The 16,001-nt window shown below is 31.9% G+C and overlaps 1 protein-coding gene across 1 annotated transcript; it reads left to right on the top strand.

Moving 5' to 3' along the window:
* Positions 1–116: 116 nt before the first annotated feature.
* Positions 117–13,458, top strand: LOC144837035 (uncharacterized). The gene is made up of 6 exons (XM_078692017.1): positions 117–317; positions 6,776–6,885; positions 9,567–9,669; positions 10,269–10,331; positions 11,155–11,376; positions 11,919–13,458. The coding sequence occupies exons 1-5, from the start codon at positions 281–283 to the stop codon at positions 11,349–11,351; spliced, it is 510 nt and encodes a 169-aa protein (XP_078548143.1). The 5' UTR covers positions 117–280; the 3' UTR covers positions 11,352–11,376; positions 11,919–13,458.
* The last annotated feature ends 2,543 nt before the right edge of the window (positions 13,459–16,001 follow it).

Below are 16,001 nucleotides of genomic sequence, written 5' to 3'. Positions count from 1 at the left end.
TCGTTCTGCTTCACCGCTGTAAAGAATCAAATGGGTTATAAATATTATCAATATTGTTTCAAATGTTTACAATACAATAATAATGCCCGGAGATCCCCTTTAAGTTCAAGTACGTTTTAAATATTGCGCCCTCTATTTCTATTACTTGGAAAGTTAAAGTTCCATCATACAAACATGAGTATCCAGCTGAGTGGTATCCACGGTGTTGTATTTTGACATAGAACAACAATAATTTAATTCTAGCGTGTAAAAAATGTAATTAACTGTTCACCACAGTAACATGGGGTGTGTTGAGACCAAACAGTTCGATCATACAGGTTAGTTGTGTTTAATTCTTTACAAAATGTTCGTCTTCTGCTAGGCCTAACCTACTCATGTTCTCTGACTTACTGTCAGTACTTACTCAACTCGGCGGTACGGTATTAGGGCTAGGCTGGAATTATCTGTATGGCTAATAATAAGCCTAATAAATACGTAACCCTGAATCCCGATAACAAACATCGATCAACACAGGACACTATATTCAAATAATTAATTTAAATAATAATAAAAACATTATTAACTTTAAGATTCTTTAATAAATGTTTATGTAATAATTGTCACATTGTTTGTGTCTTAAAAATTGACAATAAATGAATTGAACAGTTTTTTACAATCAATTATATTTTATTATAAATATTTTTATAACTTATATTTTTAATGAAGAGTCTACTTGATACAATGCAAGGCCCCTCCAGTGTTAAGTTATGATTATCAAATTCAGTATTTTTGTTCTAATAGATTTTTTTTTAATTGGAATGTTAATTTTTTATTTATCAAAAGCTTAATTTGGTGAGACTTGCATGCCATACTAACTTACATGCAAACATTTATACAATATTTGAAAAACAACAACGTCCAAATTGAATACGCCATATACCTCACCTGTCATGTCAAAATGTCATTCTGGTCAATGTTACCCGTTGAATTGTTTCACGCCAAAATTGATAGAGCAGGGATGGCCAGATACATGGCTTAATGACCCTAATTAAAGGTATATTAGTTAGTACCCAGGGGGAAGGTTGGTTTCTGAGACTAACCCCAGCCACAGTTCATCAGTTTTTCTTGAAAAACGTTTCATTTGATAGCAGTGCATGAAATAAAATAATGAATTACATCTTCCGCGAAACTAATTAAAAAACTAATCCAGTAGAAAATATAATTGAATAGTGGTAATAAAATTCATATACTGTAGATCTATAGATTTCATCATCATACAATGTCAACAATATCATAATTTAATTGAATCTATTAGCCATAAATACATTAATTGTACTTCCCAGTAAAATTAAACCAATAAATGGAGTATCATATGAATTAATAAAATCATCGGTTATGGTAATCCAATTCAATTACTTTATTCCATCAAGCACTCTGGCTTGAAATAGTCTTTCTTGTCACGTATATAAAACATTAAATATGATAAAATGGTGAAAATACAAACAGTACGACACCAAGGGGTAAAATACAAAAGCAACAAATACAAAAAATACATAAAAAGTGTAAAACATGGCAGTAGTAAAAAATATCATAAAAATGTAGAAAACAGTGTCATATAAAAATTATATGTACTGTATGTGTGTACACCTGACAACATTTGCATTTAAAAGCCTCATAATAGCAGGTGGAAAAAAGAATTTCGTAATCTATTAGTTTTCATCATAGGGAAGCAAATTCTACAATCTCTGTTAAAGACAACATATTTGTTGAGTGGATGCCATACTGTGACATAGGGGGTTGAAAACAAAAGCATTATACGTATTTACCAATACACAATGGCATTTATACCAGGGAAGAGTGAATCTTGTTTATACCATGGCAGGATTTAACATAAAAAAGTCCTTTCAAAAGGAAGAAAATATGGTACTGTGCAGGTTTTGTGGTAGGGATGAGAAAAACCACTTTAGGTTTTAATATTAGAGCTGAGGTTTAAAAATGTTGAGAATATAAGAACCTAGGTGCCTTAAAATTACATTCAATACTGTACACTCAGGATCTTTGTGGTATACTGTTAGGTACTTTATTCTATAATGCATATGACTATTAGGCCTAGTAGAGAGAGTATAGTTGAGATACTATTGTACTGTACCCCAATTAAAAGAAAAACGCATAAATTGAACTAAGGGAAATATATGTTTTTAAACTATGACCATCCCCTATGATTACAGTATTCAGTGGACACATATTAAGAGGACACTTTGTTGAGTTACCATTCTACTCTATTACATACAAACCTCTCTCTGATTTATATGATTTCTCATTGACACCTCTGTATTTTTATCTACAAATTATTATACTGTACAGTCTTTTGGGGAGAGAATGAGAATGTCAGCTAGCAAAAATGAAATGATAGAATGTATTTATGGTATCATCATATGAATCATCCAGGCTCCATAACAAAATGATGGAGTGTTTTTTTGTGTCTGCCTTTTTTATTTAAACTTATTTATGCAATTGATTTTGTAATTATGGACGTCCGTTTTTCAAAATAAAAGTAGAATCATGGAGCTATTCTAATTTTATAGCTCCATGGTAGAATGAATGAATTACTTGCATAATAATTAACATTTTAAAATCATTAAATTTGTTTATTGTTTTACCAGAATAGCTCTAAACATACAGAACATGTGACTTGAATAGAGTAATTTTATTTCATACTGTACATTGCAATACCTGAGCTTAATAATGAACTCCAAATCTCAGTTGAAAACTAAAATTCTAATTTTAGAAACTACTAGATTAATTTGTTAAATGCGTGATCAATAACATGCTTTGTTAATTTGTTTTCTTTAATTCTAAACCATTATTTTCAATACTATTTCTAAAGAGAACTAACTGTCGTGTTGCCTAGCAATACACGTTCTCACTGCATGCATAAAGGGGTAAATTAAACCATCAGTTAAATGCATCATTCTTTTACCTGTACATAACGATAATTATAGATTTGTGTATTGTTTAGGGGAAAGGTGTTTGGAATAGACATACAATAATACGAATTAGTTATAGATTTGTGTATTGTTTAGGGGAAAGATGTTAGGAATAGACATACAATATTATGCATTAGTTATAGATTTGTGTATTGTTTAGGAGAAAGATGTTTGGAATAGACATACAATAATATGCATTAGTTATATAGATTTATGTATTGTTTAGGGGAAAGATGATTTAACTTCAAATTATATTTTATTAGGAATAGACATCCGCATTAATTATAGATTTGTGTATTGTTTCAGGAAAGGTGTGGAGAGGGGTAGTCCATAACTTACAGTAACTGTACATTCGTGTCGATGGGGTTTAATAGACACACAATAATAACCATTAGTTGTAGATTTGTGAATTGTTTAGGGGAAAGGTGTGGAGATGGGTAGTACACCTCCTTACAGTACTGTACCTTCATGTCTATGGGGAGGTGTTTGGAATACAGTTGACATACAATGTCATTGTAGATTTATTGTACAGTGTATGAGAAATGGTGAACAGTAGTCCACAACTTATAGTACATGTTGATGATGAATGGTTCAGAACAGCCATGCAGTACTATACGCACTTAACTGTAGATTTTTTGTGTGCTATGAGGAAATTTAATTTTTTTTAAATATTAATATTAGCTGAGCATGTACAGTACAGTGCTGTATGTTCTAATCTATACTATTAACAGTATCAGTTCAATCTAAAAAAAATCGTCTACGTCAATATTTGTTTAAAGCAGTGAACACTAACAAAAATCAACAGTGCAAAAGAATTGGATTGTTTACCACTGCCATGGTTACATTATACATGGATCTACACCATATCATTATCAAGGATCTTGCACAGTATTTAGTTTCTCATCAATTGTTTTGTTTATAGATGATTAATCACAAATGTAAACTGTGTTGAATAAAATGAGTTGCTTCATTGCATGCTGACTTTAGTAATAATGTCTCAATAGAATTGCCAACTACTAGAAAATGATCAGGTTATTAAACCGGCCACTTCAATTTCCTGAAATAGAGAATAGTTATCAATACTTTAATCACGAAGTTTATTAATCTTGTGACAATGTAATAATGTATTGTAATAATAGAGGGAAATGTTGAATCTTGACATCACTGGAGATTAACATTTATAGATTTAAAGAAATAAAGATCTTTGTTTTTGTATGTGCATGGAGTACGTATTCTTTACTCCATGGTACAGTATGTGGCTAGAGTTAAAAATTACTAGAGTAAAATGTAGTCTTCAATTCAAGTCACATTATTTTGTCATCATTATTGTACAGTATATTTTGTTTTCCAGTATGCGCTCTAAATTTGAAACATCTTGCTTATTTTGTTTTACAATCTGTCACATGGTGTAATCTCCATCTATATCTCTATAATAGGCCTATAGTACATACTGTAAAATCTAACATGTCATTTTTTAAGTTATTTATTCTGGTAATTGACTTTTGATCTCTGCTTACTCCCACACTCCACTCCCTGAGCCTGAAATGTCTTTCTCATGGCCAATTTTGTGTAAATGTTTATATACACATATGTGGGTGTTGAGCCCAGATACTTAAATGAAGTTTTGCTAGTTGATTTGAAAGGGTACAGTATTTAGTTTAATATAAGAATGACATTAATTAGAGTTAAAGATGTATTGTCCCCCTGAAAAAATAATTCTTTAAACATTTTTTGTTGAACATTCCATTTTAATGTAACATAATAGTTATCCACTTTTACTAAAATTGGAGCGAAAAAAAATGTATTTACCTGAAAAAATGTAATTTCTTTAAAGCAAAAAATGGTCAAATTTGCTGCCAGCCAATGGATTTTTGGTTGAATTTAACAATTTATTTTGTCATTTTACAAGTGAAAACATTTTTTTTTTTCGTTTTTTTTTCTATGGAAGTGATTAACTTTATTCAAACTACAAAATAACATATTCAAAGTCTTATTTAATTAATCTTCATTTTTCATGTTTTTGGGGGACAATACATCTTTAAAGCCCCCTTCCCTACATTTTTTAGATCTAATTTAAGATCACAAACTATATTTAATGTAAAAATAATACTATATGGTCCTATTGCGATAACTTTTTTCGTCTTTAAACGGTTAAAAATGTGAAAAATAAGTCGATTCTAATAATTATAGCGGCCCGCTATAAATCCCAAAATGCATTGCGCGCGGATTGATATTTTTGTTTTTCACCTGTAATTCGCCCACTTTTCGATCGATCGTGAGGCCAAAACAAATGGAAGACTCCTAACTTTTCAGCGAAAATACAGGGTTTTCCCCAATTTGTATCAACGGAGTCTGGCAAAAATAGAAAGACAATTAATGCAGCAACTATACAACGTCAGGCTAGGTATATAGCTAGCGTACGATGTTCGTACGTTACCGATGTTTACCAGCTAGGCCTACAAAACTAAGCCTAGCTAGGCTAGGCCTAAGACCGTCCACGAGAGGTCGATCACCGCGAGCTACTTAGGTAGTGCATTGTTTCTCACTTTTTATCATAATTTACCATAAAACGTACATTTAAGACAAGGAATGACATGGTTTAATGTTTCTAAAGTGATATATATGTATTATTTTCCAAAAAACGTCCAAAATTGCAGGGAAGGGGTCTTTAATATCCATCCTGCATTGATGATTTTCTCACATTTGAATGTGTACGAATTATAATAATAAATAAATAAATAAAAAGATTGTAGAATTCCTCTCATGGATACAGTGTAAACAAATTGCAATTAGTGTTTTTCTGCTTTTACTTTCAAATAAAAAGCACAGTGAGGTCTTTAGGCATAATGAAATTCAATATTTTATATTTTAATTAATAGTAAATCTATTGGTATTATCTATTCTTAAGAACGTGCGTGGATGAATGTAGGAATTCTGCATGAAATTCACGAACATCATTATTGATTTACTTTTATGAGTAAGTTTACAGTGTGAAATTGAAAAGTGATGATTAAGAATTAGGGCGGACAATACACAACAGGTGTACAGTAATACCCCTTTTTATGTTACATAACAAAATACCGAGCTGTTAAAGGTGCCAGGGCCTAAAAATTGAAAAATGAAGTGCGGAACTTAAATCTGTCCTACACAGACATTCCAACCCTTCAGATTTCTCTAGGAGTCTCCCGAATTTTTATCCAATCTCTCGACCTTTTGAAATTGTGGTTTAGGATTAAAACATTTCAAACCCACATTTGTTGTCTAAATTCCATTTTTTAAAAGGTTAATTCTGTATTTATTACATAATTACATCCGATTACTATAGTTGATAGAATGCATGACGCATCTTTGCAGTGATAAACATTGAAATGCTGATTGTGAAAGTTATTTTGTGATGATTTTAAAACACATACAAAAATCCAATAAACACGTCAAAATTGTTTTAAAAAACGTGTCAAATCCATTAAAAACGTGTCACATTTGTAAACCTCCCAAAATTGTTAAATTAAAGTTGGATGTCTTCCTACTGTATCTGAAGAACCAGAAGCAATGAGAGTACTGTAGCTTCTTGGAAAAAGGGTCAAAGAAGATGGCACAGACAGGTCTCAAACTTGGGCATTCTTTATTATGCCAGTAAAGCTCTGTCTACACTATCAAACTTTATGTGACAAAAAATGTGATGTCATCACACTTTTTTTGTGAAACTTGATAGACAGACAGGGCTTTGATTCCCTATACTATCTCTTTCTAAGTTTTACTATAGTAGCCCCGTTAAAATCATGTTTTTGTTTTTTCACCTTATTTTTTAGTTAAGCCTGTCAATTTTGTAGTAGCGGACACAAATGAAAGAACTGAAGCAAGCGCTAGACGAAGAAAAAAGGTCGAAGAACAGCACCAGAGGAGTCACTCTGCAGCTAAGGTTGGTATCATTAAATATAATAAAACATAGGAAACTTATTACATTGAATTCTGTACACCCTCTATAAAAAAAAGAATATCTTGTTTTATATTTCTGCAGGGTTACGCATTGACAATAATTATTGGGAAAATCATGTGAAAATAAATTAAAGTTAATTTAATTTGATTTTTTTAAATGACAAAGAGCTGCGAAATTAAAGAGTTTTAATACATGTTGTTGGTTAGAAATATCGATTATTCTCTTTTTAATTACGGCTCAAGTTGTTAATAAGCATTTGTATAGCAAAAAATGACATACTTACACTGATAGCACTGTGTGTAGACAGTTACTGTAGGTATTAGGTAGGGACAAAAAAACTTCAAAATTATGACTTCGGATTTGAGAATGGAAACCCGAGAAAACAAATAATCTTCATATTCCTAAATATACAGTAAGATATACAATGTTTTATAATTGCACATAGAGTATCAACATGACCAGAATTTTACTAAAAAGATTTTAAATCCTATCTCAAAACCCACTTTGGGTAGGAATTCTGGCCTCTGTGAAAAAGTGGTCAGGTTGAAACTTTACAAACTTTACTGGTGGCTGCGGCCCTACAGTAGTATCATTAAATAATTGAGAAAGTGAGCATGAATCTCAATCAAATTCAAGCTTTCAGTTCAGTTCTAAACAGGAGTCTATAATGTCATAGTCTAGACAGCTTCAAACATGGTACTAATTAGCCTCTGAACTTATGCTTGCTATTCAAATCAGTTTATAATGTTGCTATGGATATGCAATTAGAAATTGTCATTTACATTGGATAGGAAAAAATATAAAGCCCTTTTTCTGTAGACAAATAAGACAATAATTTTAACAAACCATACAGAGTCATTCTTCATACAATCTAATATAATACCATATATCATTTTCTGAAACAAATTAATATTTTTCTATTCATTGAATGGAGAGAATATTTCATTTGGTTCTATACTGGGATCAGAGTATTTATATCAGTAAATCTTTCTTTCAATTCGGGACAGGGATGAGACGGTAATTTTACTGGCCATCAAACCGTACTATAATCTAATTTATAATCAAATATATAGTACTTACTTTGTTTGTACAATTTTTAAGTTATACTGAAAATGTTGGTTTACTTCATTCACTTTATTGATTTTCAGGAAAATTGGAAAAATACTAATCTCTATTTGAAGTCCTTGCACAATGCTATATCTGCTTTATACTGCTAAAGAAAAATTGCCAGGGTCATTATCACTATAATTGCAGAGGTTTATATTTTATAATAAACAATAGAAATATTATACCTGGATACCTTCAGATATATTTGCCTGAAGAATAACCACTAATATGTTTAATTTTTGTTTATTAAACAGCAGAAAAATTGTGTAGAGTAATTGGTTATTTTGAGTTTTTCAGCGATAAATGATTTGTTATTTAACATCAACTTTAATTAAAAATTTTAAATATTAGAAACATGTAATTAATCAATAAATTAGGTAAGTCAAGGCGATGGTATCTATTACTACATTGACTGAAGTGTTATGAGCCGCCTTGCATAAGAATCGGCATGTTGGATAAAACGATCAAACACAATAGACGTGAAATAATGGTCAGATCGTCCTTGGTTAATTGTTAGGCAGAGAAAGGTTCTAATTCCTTGACTATTATGCAGTTATATTGATTGAATCAAGTTATCAACTGTAATAACATTAAAGGAGGTGTTTCTTTAAAGATAAGATGAATAGGATATTACAATTAGCAATTATGTGGTGTTTATTATTTATCAGTCAATTTCAGGAACGCATTTTGTCTCTATAAAGAAAGAAAGGAATTGTTGCACATCAATGACGTCAAACATTAACAAGGACTACTTTTCGTTTTAAGTGGATTTCTAAGGCTCTGTGTTCTACTGTACACTATCAAACTACTTTGACAAAAAATGTGTGTGATATGATATGGTAGTGATATGACACCATATATGGGTACATCATATTTTTGTTGTCACATAAACTTTGATAGTGTAGACAGATTGTGTGAAGTCCACCAATTTACTTGATAATGTTTCCAATATAAAGTTTAAATATAATTATTTGAAAAATCTGTTACATATTTTCCCTAGCATTATGACTATTATTACATAATTATGAATTTATTGGGCTTGGTGGGAGGCTATTTATTTGTAACCATGGTTTCCATTTTTATAGCTTTTGCTATATAGATTATTTTATTGTATTTTTGTTTATTTTAATTTATTTTGTATTTATTCTATTGAATAGATTTCTATGTATGCTTTGTATATGATGTATAGTATAATACATTTTCATGCTGCTGCTCTAGCCTGCTATGTCACAAGAGATGACTCATTTATAAGCTAAAGCAAGCAGCAGTTATAGTATCTTAAAGGCAGACAGTTTTGCGACTTTGTAAACTCGACTATAATTTATAGATCCCAGCTGCTGGACCCAAAAAAAGTCTATGAGGGCTCACGGTTGAACGATTTTGGATTCTCGCCCTTTGATTGGTTGACGCGAATCAACAGACTGGGAAGAATTTCTCACTTGTACTTAATAATTATTCATAAATATATCTGAAGAAAGAACAATGATTAATTTTTAAATGTCGAGCAGTGTTTTTTGTAAGAAATATTTCTTGTTTACTTTTTTGTTTTTTTTCAGTCAATTTCAAACGTTGCACTTCAAAATTCAGAAAAGCTGTCTACTGCCACCGACAGGTCAAGAAAAAGCTTTATGTCTGATCTTTTGGCACTAAATGAAATAAGTAAGTTGGTTTGTACTGGTGGAAAGTTAATGTTTATTTAATTTCTGACAATTTTAGATTAAAACAAAATTAAAATATGATTCAAAACAAAATTATTATATGAAATACCTCTGAGCTTTGTAAAAGTGTATATAATTATAGATTAATTTTTTTAACACTCAGCGTGTGATCTGTAAGTATAATTGTAGGTGTACTGGAAACGGGTTACTTGCAACAATATTCTGATGGTATATCAACACAACATTTTTCAAATGTCAATTTTTTTTTCGTTGACAAATATATCTTTGAACTGATGGTATTCTTCTGGAATAACCATAATTTTTTCATTTACTTTCTGATAAACTTATTAATATACAGTTACTGCTTTGAGAGAGAGATCAAAATGTGACCAAAATCTAATGGTACCCAGATATATGTAATTTTTTATTTATTTTTTGCTTTATTTTATTTTTACTTATTTTTTTTTTTTTTATATTGCCATCGTTACAAAACAATATTAATAGTTTCCACTCGTATAATTATTTAGGAATTTCTTTTGTGGTTTAAAAATAATATCATTTCATAAATCGTAATATATACATAATTTGTTTGTATTCTAGATAAGCAAAACCAGCCTAGTACATCACATACTCCGTCACCTGACAGCTGCAACAGCCCAACAGGTGAGACTATAGAGGGCAGGAGACTACTTCTAGCTAATTGCAACATTACAATTTCTTCCATTTATATTACTTGTTATTTTTCGTAATAACACACTCGCACATAATTATGGTTAAAGTTTAACTTTGAACAACTTTTCTAATAAATCCATATGTTTTATGTTTTATTGTTCATTAAGATTTGTGTCAGTGGAAAATGTGCTTGAAATAGGTGTTTATTTTTCCCAAATGTCCTTTAAAATCAGCTAATGAGCACAATAGTTTTTTTTTAATGTAGGGTGCACAGCACACAAACCCAGTTTAAATAACCTTTACATTAAATTATCATGTTTGAATAATATTCAATATTGTTATTACCACTTATAAAAAATTGTAAACAAGATGTTTTTAGTTATTATGATTTGTGTGTTTAAGTTTTTCTAAAAGATTTTGTTCTAACTATAAATTACAGAGAAAAACATTAGTAGTATTTTGTCATAAATGTATCTGATCTACAGTTTGCCTAAAATATAATACTTCACCAGTGATAGATACTACCACATGTCAACAATTTATAATAACAACTTGTGTACAAATTGCGAGCTAATAGAAAAAAGCAATCAATTGAAACTGTGGTGCAATTTCAGATTTTTATGAAATAAACTTCTATATAGAGTATAGTAATTAAATATATTTTTCCATTTGGACCCACTTAAAGAATAGTGAATTTAATGAAAACATTTAGATTTTTACAAAATGCAGTTATAGTGCCTTAGTTTTTGAAATAATAAGAAATCATACATATCAATTTAAAAAAATTATTTTTTTATATTTTTTTTCTCAAAAGGTAATTCCAAACTCAACTCGCCAGATAACTTGCCGAATAAGCTCCCCAAAGACAATTCTAAAATGCAGCGTTCAAAAATGGTTGCATTTGAGGAACCTAATAAAGATGTGACGGACAGTGTAACACAGGATGAGAATTCAAATGATCGGCAAACAAACTTACAGAGTAATGGTAACACAAACGCAGTCAAGTCTTGACAAATCATCACCTAAAGTTGTACAGGTACTATTCACCAGTTGTTTATAACATGCTTGGCTACTAGGAAAATCTGAATCATATAAAAAAAAATTGTTTGAAGGTTTGCATAGCGATTTTAAGCAATACAATGATATAAATTTTGCAGTACACCACACATAAATAGTTCTGAAAAGAATTGTTTTGATCAAGCTTTTGGTTATCCTCACATTCTCAATTCTGAGGATGATCAAAGCCTATTGATAAAAAACAAAAAGCTCAACATTTTTTTTACAGAGCAATACGTCGTGTACTGCAAACTTTATATATAAAAAAATAAATCCCAAGGCAAATTACTTACTTACTGACAATGCTGTTGGTATCACTGGTTGGATCTCAATGAAGATACAAAAAAAAAAGCAAAAAGCTAAAACAAAATGATAAAGTAAAACAGCCAGAACAAATTTCAGAACATGTTAGATAAGAAAAAAATAGATATATCTAGATAACTAGATACCATACCTAGGGATTGATTATAGCCTCAAATGATTTATTGTATGTTTTCAAAAGATATTTCTCATTTAAAAAAGGTTTTCCGGCAAAAGAGCAAATCAATTTCCAACATTTTGAATGGCAGTGAGTAAAAATGGACGATTTTATGAAACACGGATATCAGTATTTTCGAAACTTTTGTGCAGCAAAAAAATTCTCCGATGAATAGCAAGGAAAACAATTGTCCGGTTTCCTTCTGGTACCAACTATCATGCAACTAAAAGGAGTCTTTTTTTTAATCAATAGTACTGTACTTAAAACTACTTCGACTTAGCTATTTATGGGTAGATTATTGTTTTTCTCATTTTTGAAGAATAAAAATCGTATTCAGAAGCGTTATATTGAACAAAGATTGAAATGTCACTAGCGATTTGATTCAATCCAATACAGTCATGCGATTACACTACAGATCATATCGATTCGACTTGTTGAACGCTTTTTGTTTTTCTCGTTTTTGAAGAATAAAAATCGTATTCTAAATCGTATTCTAAAGCGTTCAAACAAAGATGGAAATGTCATTAGTAGCGATTTGATTAAATCCAATACTGTGATGTGATTACAGATCATATCGATTGTGAAATGTACATTGGAAGCCAGTTGTCAACAAATAACAACAATGTCATTTCTAAACGGAGGATGCTTGCATAACTAACACTGTACAGTAGAGCTACTGCTTTGCAACAATTCTACTGTAATCAGCGGACACTTTATTAGGTGCCAATGGTGCCGTGGCTTGGTTCTACTGGTAACTGTATATTCTTATTTTACATTACAGGTTTTAGAACCAGAACACACTAAATAGTTACAATACTGTGGTAATTATTTAACTTTGTATGCACCGCACGATGTATGCAAAAACAAAACAAAACAATTCAAAAATTGCAACTATGAAGTTTGCTCCTAAATGGAAGAAGAAATAATCTGCATAATTGATTATCAATGTAATAAACATTTCATGGTTTTTTATTCTTGTTGATCTGGATATATGAACTGAGGTTGTGGGTTCGAGTTGCACCTGATACAGTTACTTGGCTCCCGCGGACACATTTCTATTTCGCAATAGTTGTAACATTTTCATCTATTTTTGTGTTGTTCAGTTTTTCAGACAAACCATTGCGGTTTAATGGTTCTGTGTGAAGCAATTAAAGATTTACCTCTGTAAAACATTATAAGCTACATCTTCAGCGTAATGTGCAATTTAACATTAGAATACTGTAAACCACTCTAGAAATATGTTTTTCAGTATTCGTTAATTTTCATTTAGGCCTACTACACCATTAATCAAACTCGACACATCATAGCTAAATCACATTCGAAAATATTAAAACATTTCAACAACAATATAGTCGAGTCCTGTAGAATTCATGTTTTTAAATTGTAGTGCTTCAATAGTAGCTGTCCATAAATAATATAATCAGGATATATATATCCATAAGCTTGTTTATATAAAAGTTGTTGAACTGATTGTATGACACAACACCTCTTTAGTTATGTATGGTAGATTTTATGTTTTAGTTAGAAAGATAGTTACCATATTTATTCAAATAAACGCTCCGGGGAGTTTGTTATTGTTCAGGAGTGCTTTTAAAGGTGGATTTTTTTTTGGGGGGGGGGGGGCGTGTTTTTTTTTGGTTGGGGAGGGGGAGCATGTTTTTTTTTTGGTTGGGGAGGGGGTAATATGGTAACATCAAATAAAATAGCCCATAGATATGAAAAATTTCAACACAATATCGAGATAAAATACAGTAAAAATTGTATCAAAATGCTTGGTAAATTGTAAGTCATGTCAAATAATGAATTATAGAAGTGTGTTATAATACAATATTGTGTATATAATGCATGTGGCGGTGCGTTTATTCGGAGAAATCAATATAAGGCCCCGGGGCGTTTAATTGAGGGAGTTGGGGCTGTTTATTCAAAATGATGTTCTTCTGGAGGCGTTTATTCAAAGTGTGGCGTTTATTCGAATAATACGGTCTCTTTTTGTGGTCACGTATCTTTTCACATTTAACATCATATATTCCCTAATTTGACTGTGAACAGTTTCAGTATTCATTGCACTGTACACTACATATGGCATTAATAGTATATGTCCATTATCACAGGCTTTATGTTTTATGGTACAGTCGTCACATATGATACACTGTTTGTGACACTTTATCTTAGAATTTTCCTGTTATACTGTACACATTATGATGTATGTTTAATTATTTCGACTATTAACGAAACGTATTATTATCGTAAAAAACCATGTCTCTCGTAGCTGCTTTTTCTGAAGAACATAATAATGTTACGAGTGTAATAATAGTCATAAAATGTGATCCCGCTAAAGTAGACATTGACACTTTTAAGAAAGGGGTTCCAGACCAGAGACGCGATTGGCGCCGTAGGTTACATGGAGAGTAAACTAAAGGATCTCATCTGTCATAGAGTCACAAAATATGAATGAATAAACCCTGATTAGTTTGTTATTAACTAAAAAAGGTAATTAGAAAAAATTGAACTGAATGAGAGAAGACTGTATGATTGCGCTCTGTTGAAATGAACATCTGGTTTTCACATGTTGACTCTCTGAACCGTAAAACATGTTGTTTACCGTATTACACTATAGAAATTCTCTTTTGGGACACCTCTATTCAGGGGACACCCCAATTTAAGGGACATTTCATTTAGAAATATTGTTATGGCTTAGTAGCAAACTGTTCTATTAAATCATATCGGGCGTATATTTTATTTTCTGAATTATTAATATTTTTATGACATAAAGTTAAATAACATTAAACGCCTATTTGTAGCAACAGCTGACGATTGCTGGTCACACTTAGGAATTCAGTGGTGTATACGAAAAGGATCACTAACCATAAATGGTTAAATGTATTCGGTTGTAAATCAGCCATAGTGCCTTCTCCATTACTGCTTTTCTTTCCTTTTATAAATATATATGTTGTATTTTAAAAGTGTGCTTATGTTGATTGCTATACAATTTTATAATAAAATAAAAACTTAAATTAGCCTGTTTTGTGACTGATTTATTTGTAATGCTAATAATATGTGCTACTGTCAGAGGCCATGAAGGAACCTTGTGTTCATAACAGGGGCGGACCCAGGAGTGTTGCCCTAGTGCCCGGGTGGTAGTTGTCTACAGTGACAGTTGTCCGGGTGGTAGTTGTCTACAGAGATAGTTATCCGGGTGTTAGTTGTCTACAGAGAGACAGTTGTCCGGGTGGTAGTTGTCCACAGAGACAGTTGTCCTGGTGGTAGTTGTCCACAGAGACAGTTGTCCGGGTGGTAGTTGTCCACAGAGACAGTTGTCCGGGTGGTAGTTGTCCACAGAAACAGTTGCCCGGGTGGTAGTTGTCCACAGAGACAGTTGTCCGGGTGGTAGTTGTCCACAGAGACAGTTGTCCGGGTGGTAGTTGTCCACAGAAACAGTTGCCCGGGTGGTAGTTGTCCACAGAGACAGTTGTCCGGGTGGTAGTTGTCAACAGAGACAGTTGTCCGGGTGGTAGTTGTCCACAGAGACAGTTGTCCGGGTGGTAGTTGTCCACAGAAACAGTTGTCCTGGTGGTAGTTGTCAACAGAGACAGTTGTCCGGGTGGTAGTTGTCCACAGAGACAGTTGTCCGGGTGGTAGTTGTCAACAGAGACAGTTGTCCGGGTGGTAGTTGTCCACAGAGACAGTTGTCCGGGTGGTAGTTGTCCACAGAGACAGTTGTCCGGGTGGTAGTTGTCCAGAGACAGGTACAGTATCCGGATCATGGACACTTACAGTCGAAAAAGCATGCCGGCCGTTGTTTAAGTTACCCAAGGGATTCCCAAGTCCCAACCCAAAAATGCACGTGCGTAAGCCATATTTTTCATGAAAAAAAAACAATTTTATAGAATATATTTTCAAACAATTACTAATATATATTAGTGTACCCTAGCTTTCCCACATTGTTAGAAATGTACATACATTTTTCTTTACCCAAAAATTTGCCTTTATTGCGCGATACGATGGACATTTTGCATTCAATCGTGATGTCGCTTTGCGTGGAAAAAAAATAAGCACTGATTGTGAATCTGGCACACATCATGGTATGATATGCGTGTTTCAAAAAGTTTGGATAAAAAAATATCAAT

The sequence above is a fragment of the Antedon bifida genome, chromosome 3, assembly GCF_963402885.1.
Source record: "Antedon bifida chromosome 3, ecAntBifi1.1, whole genome shotgun sequence".
In the NCBI taxonomy this organism is placed as follows: domain Eukaryota; kingdom Metazoa; phylum Echinodermata; class Crinoidea; order Comatulida; family Antedonidae; genus Antedon; species Antedon bifida.
Note: the sequence above shows the minus strand (reverse complement) of the source record. Positions and strands in the feature narration are given on the sequence as shown.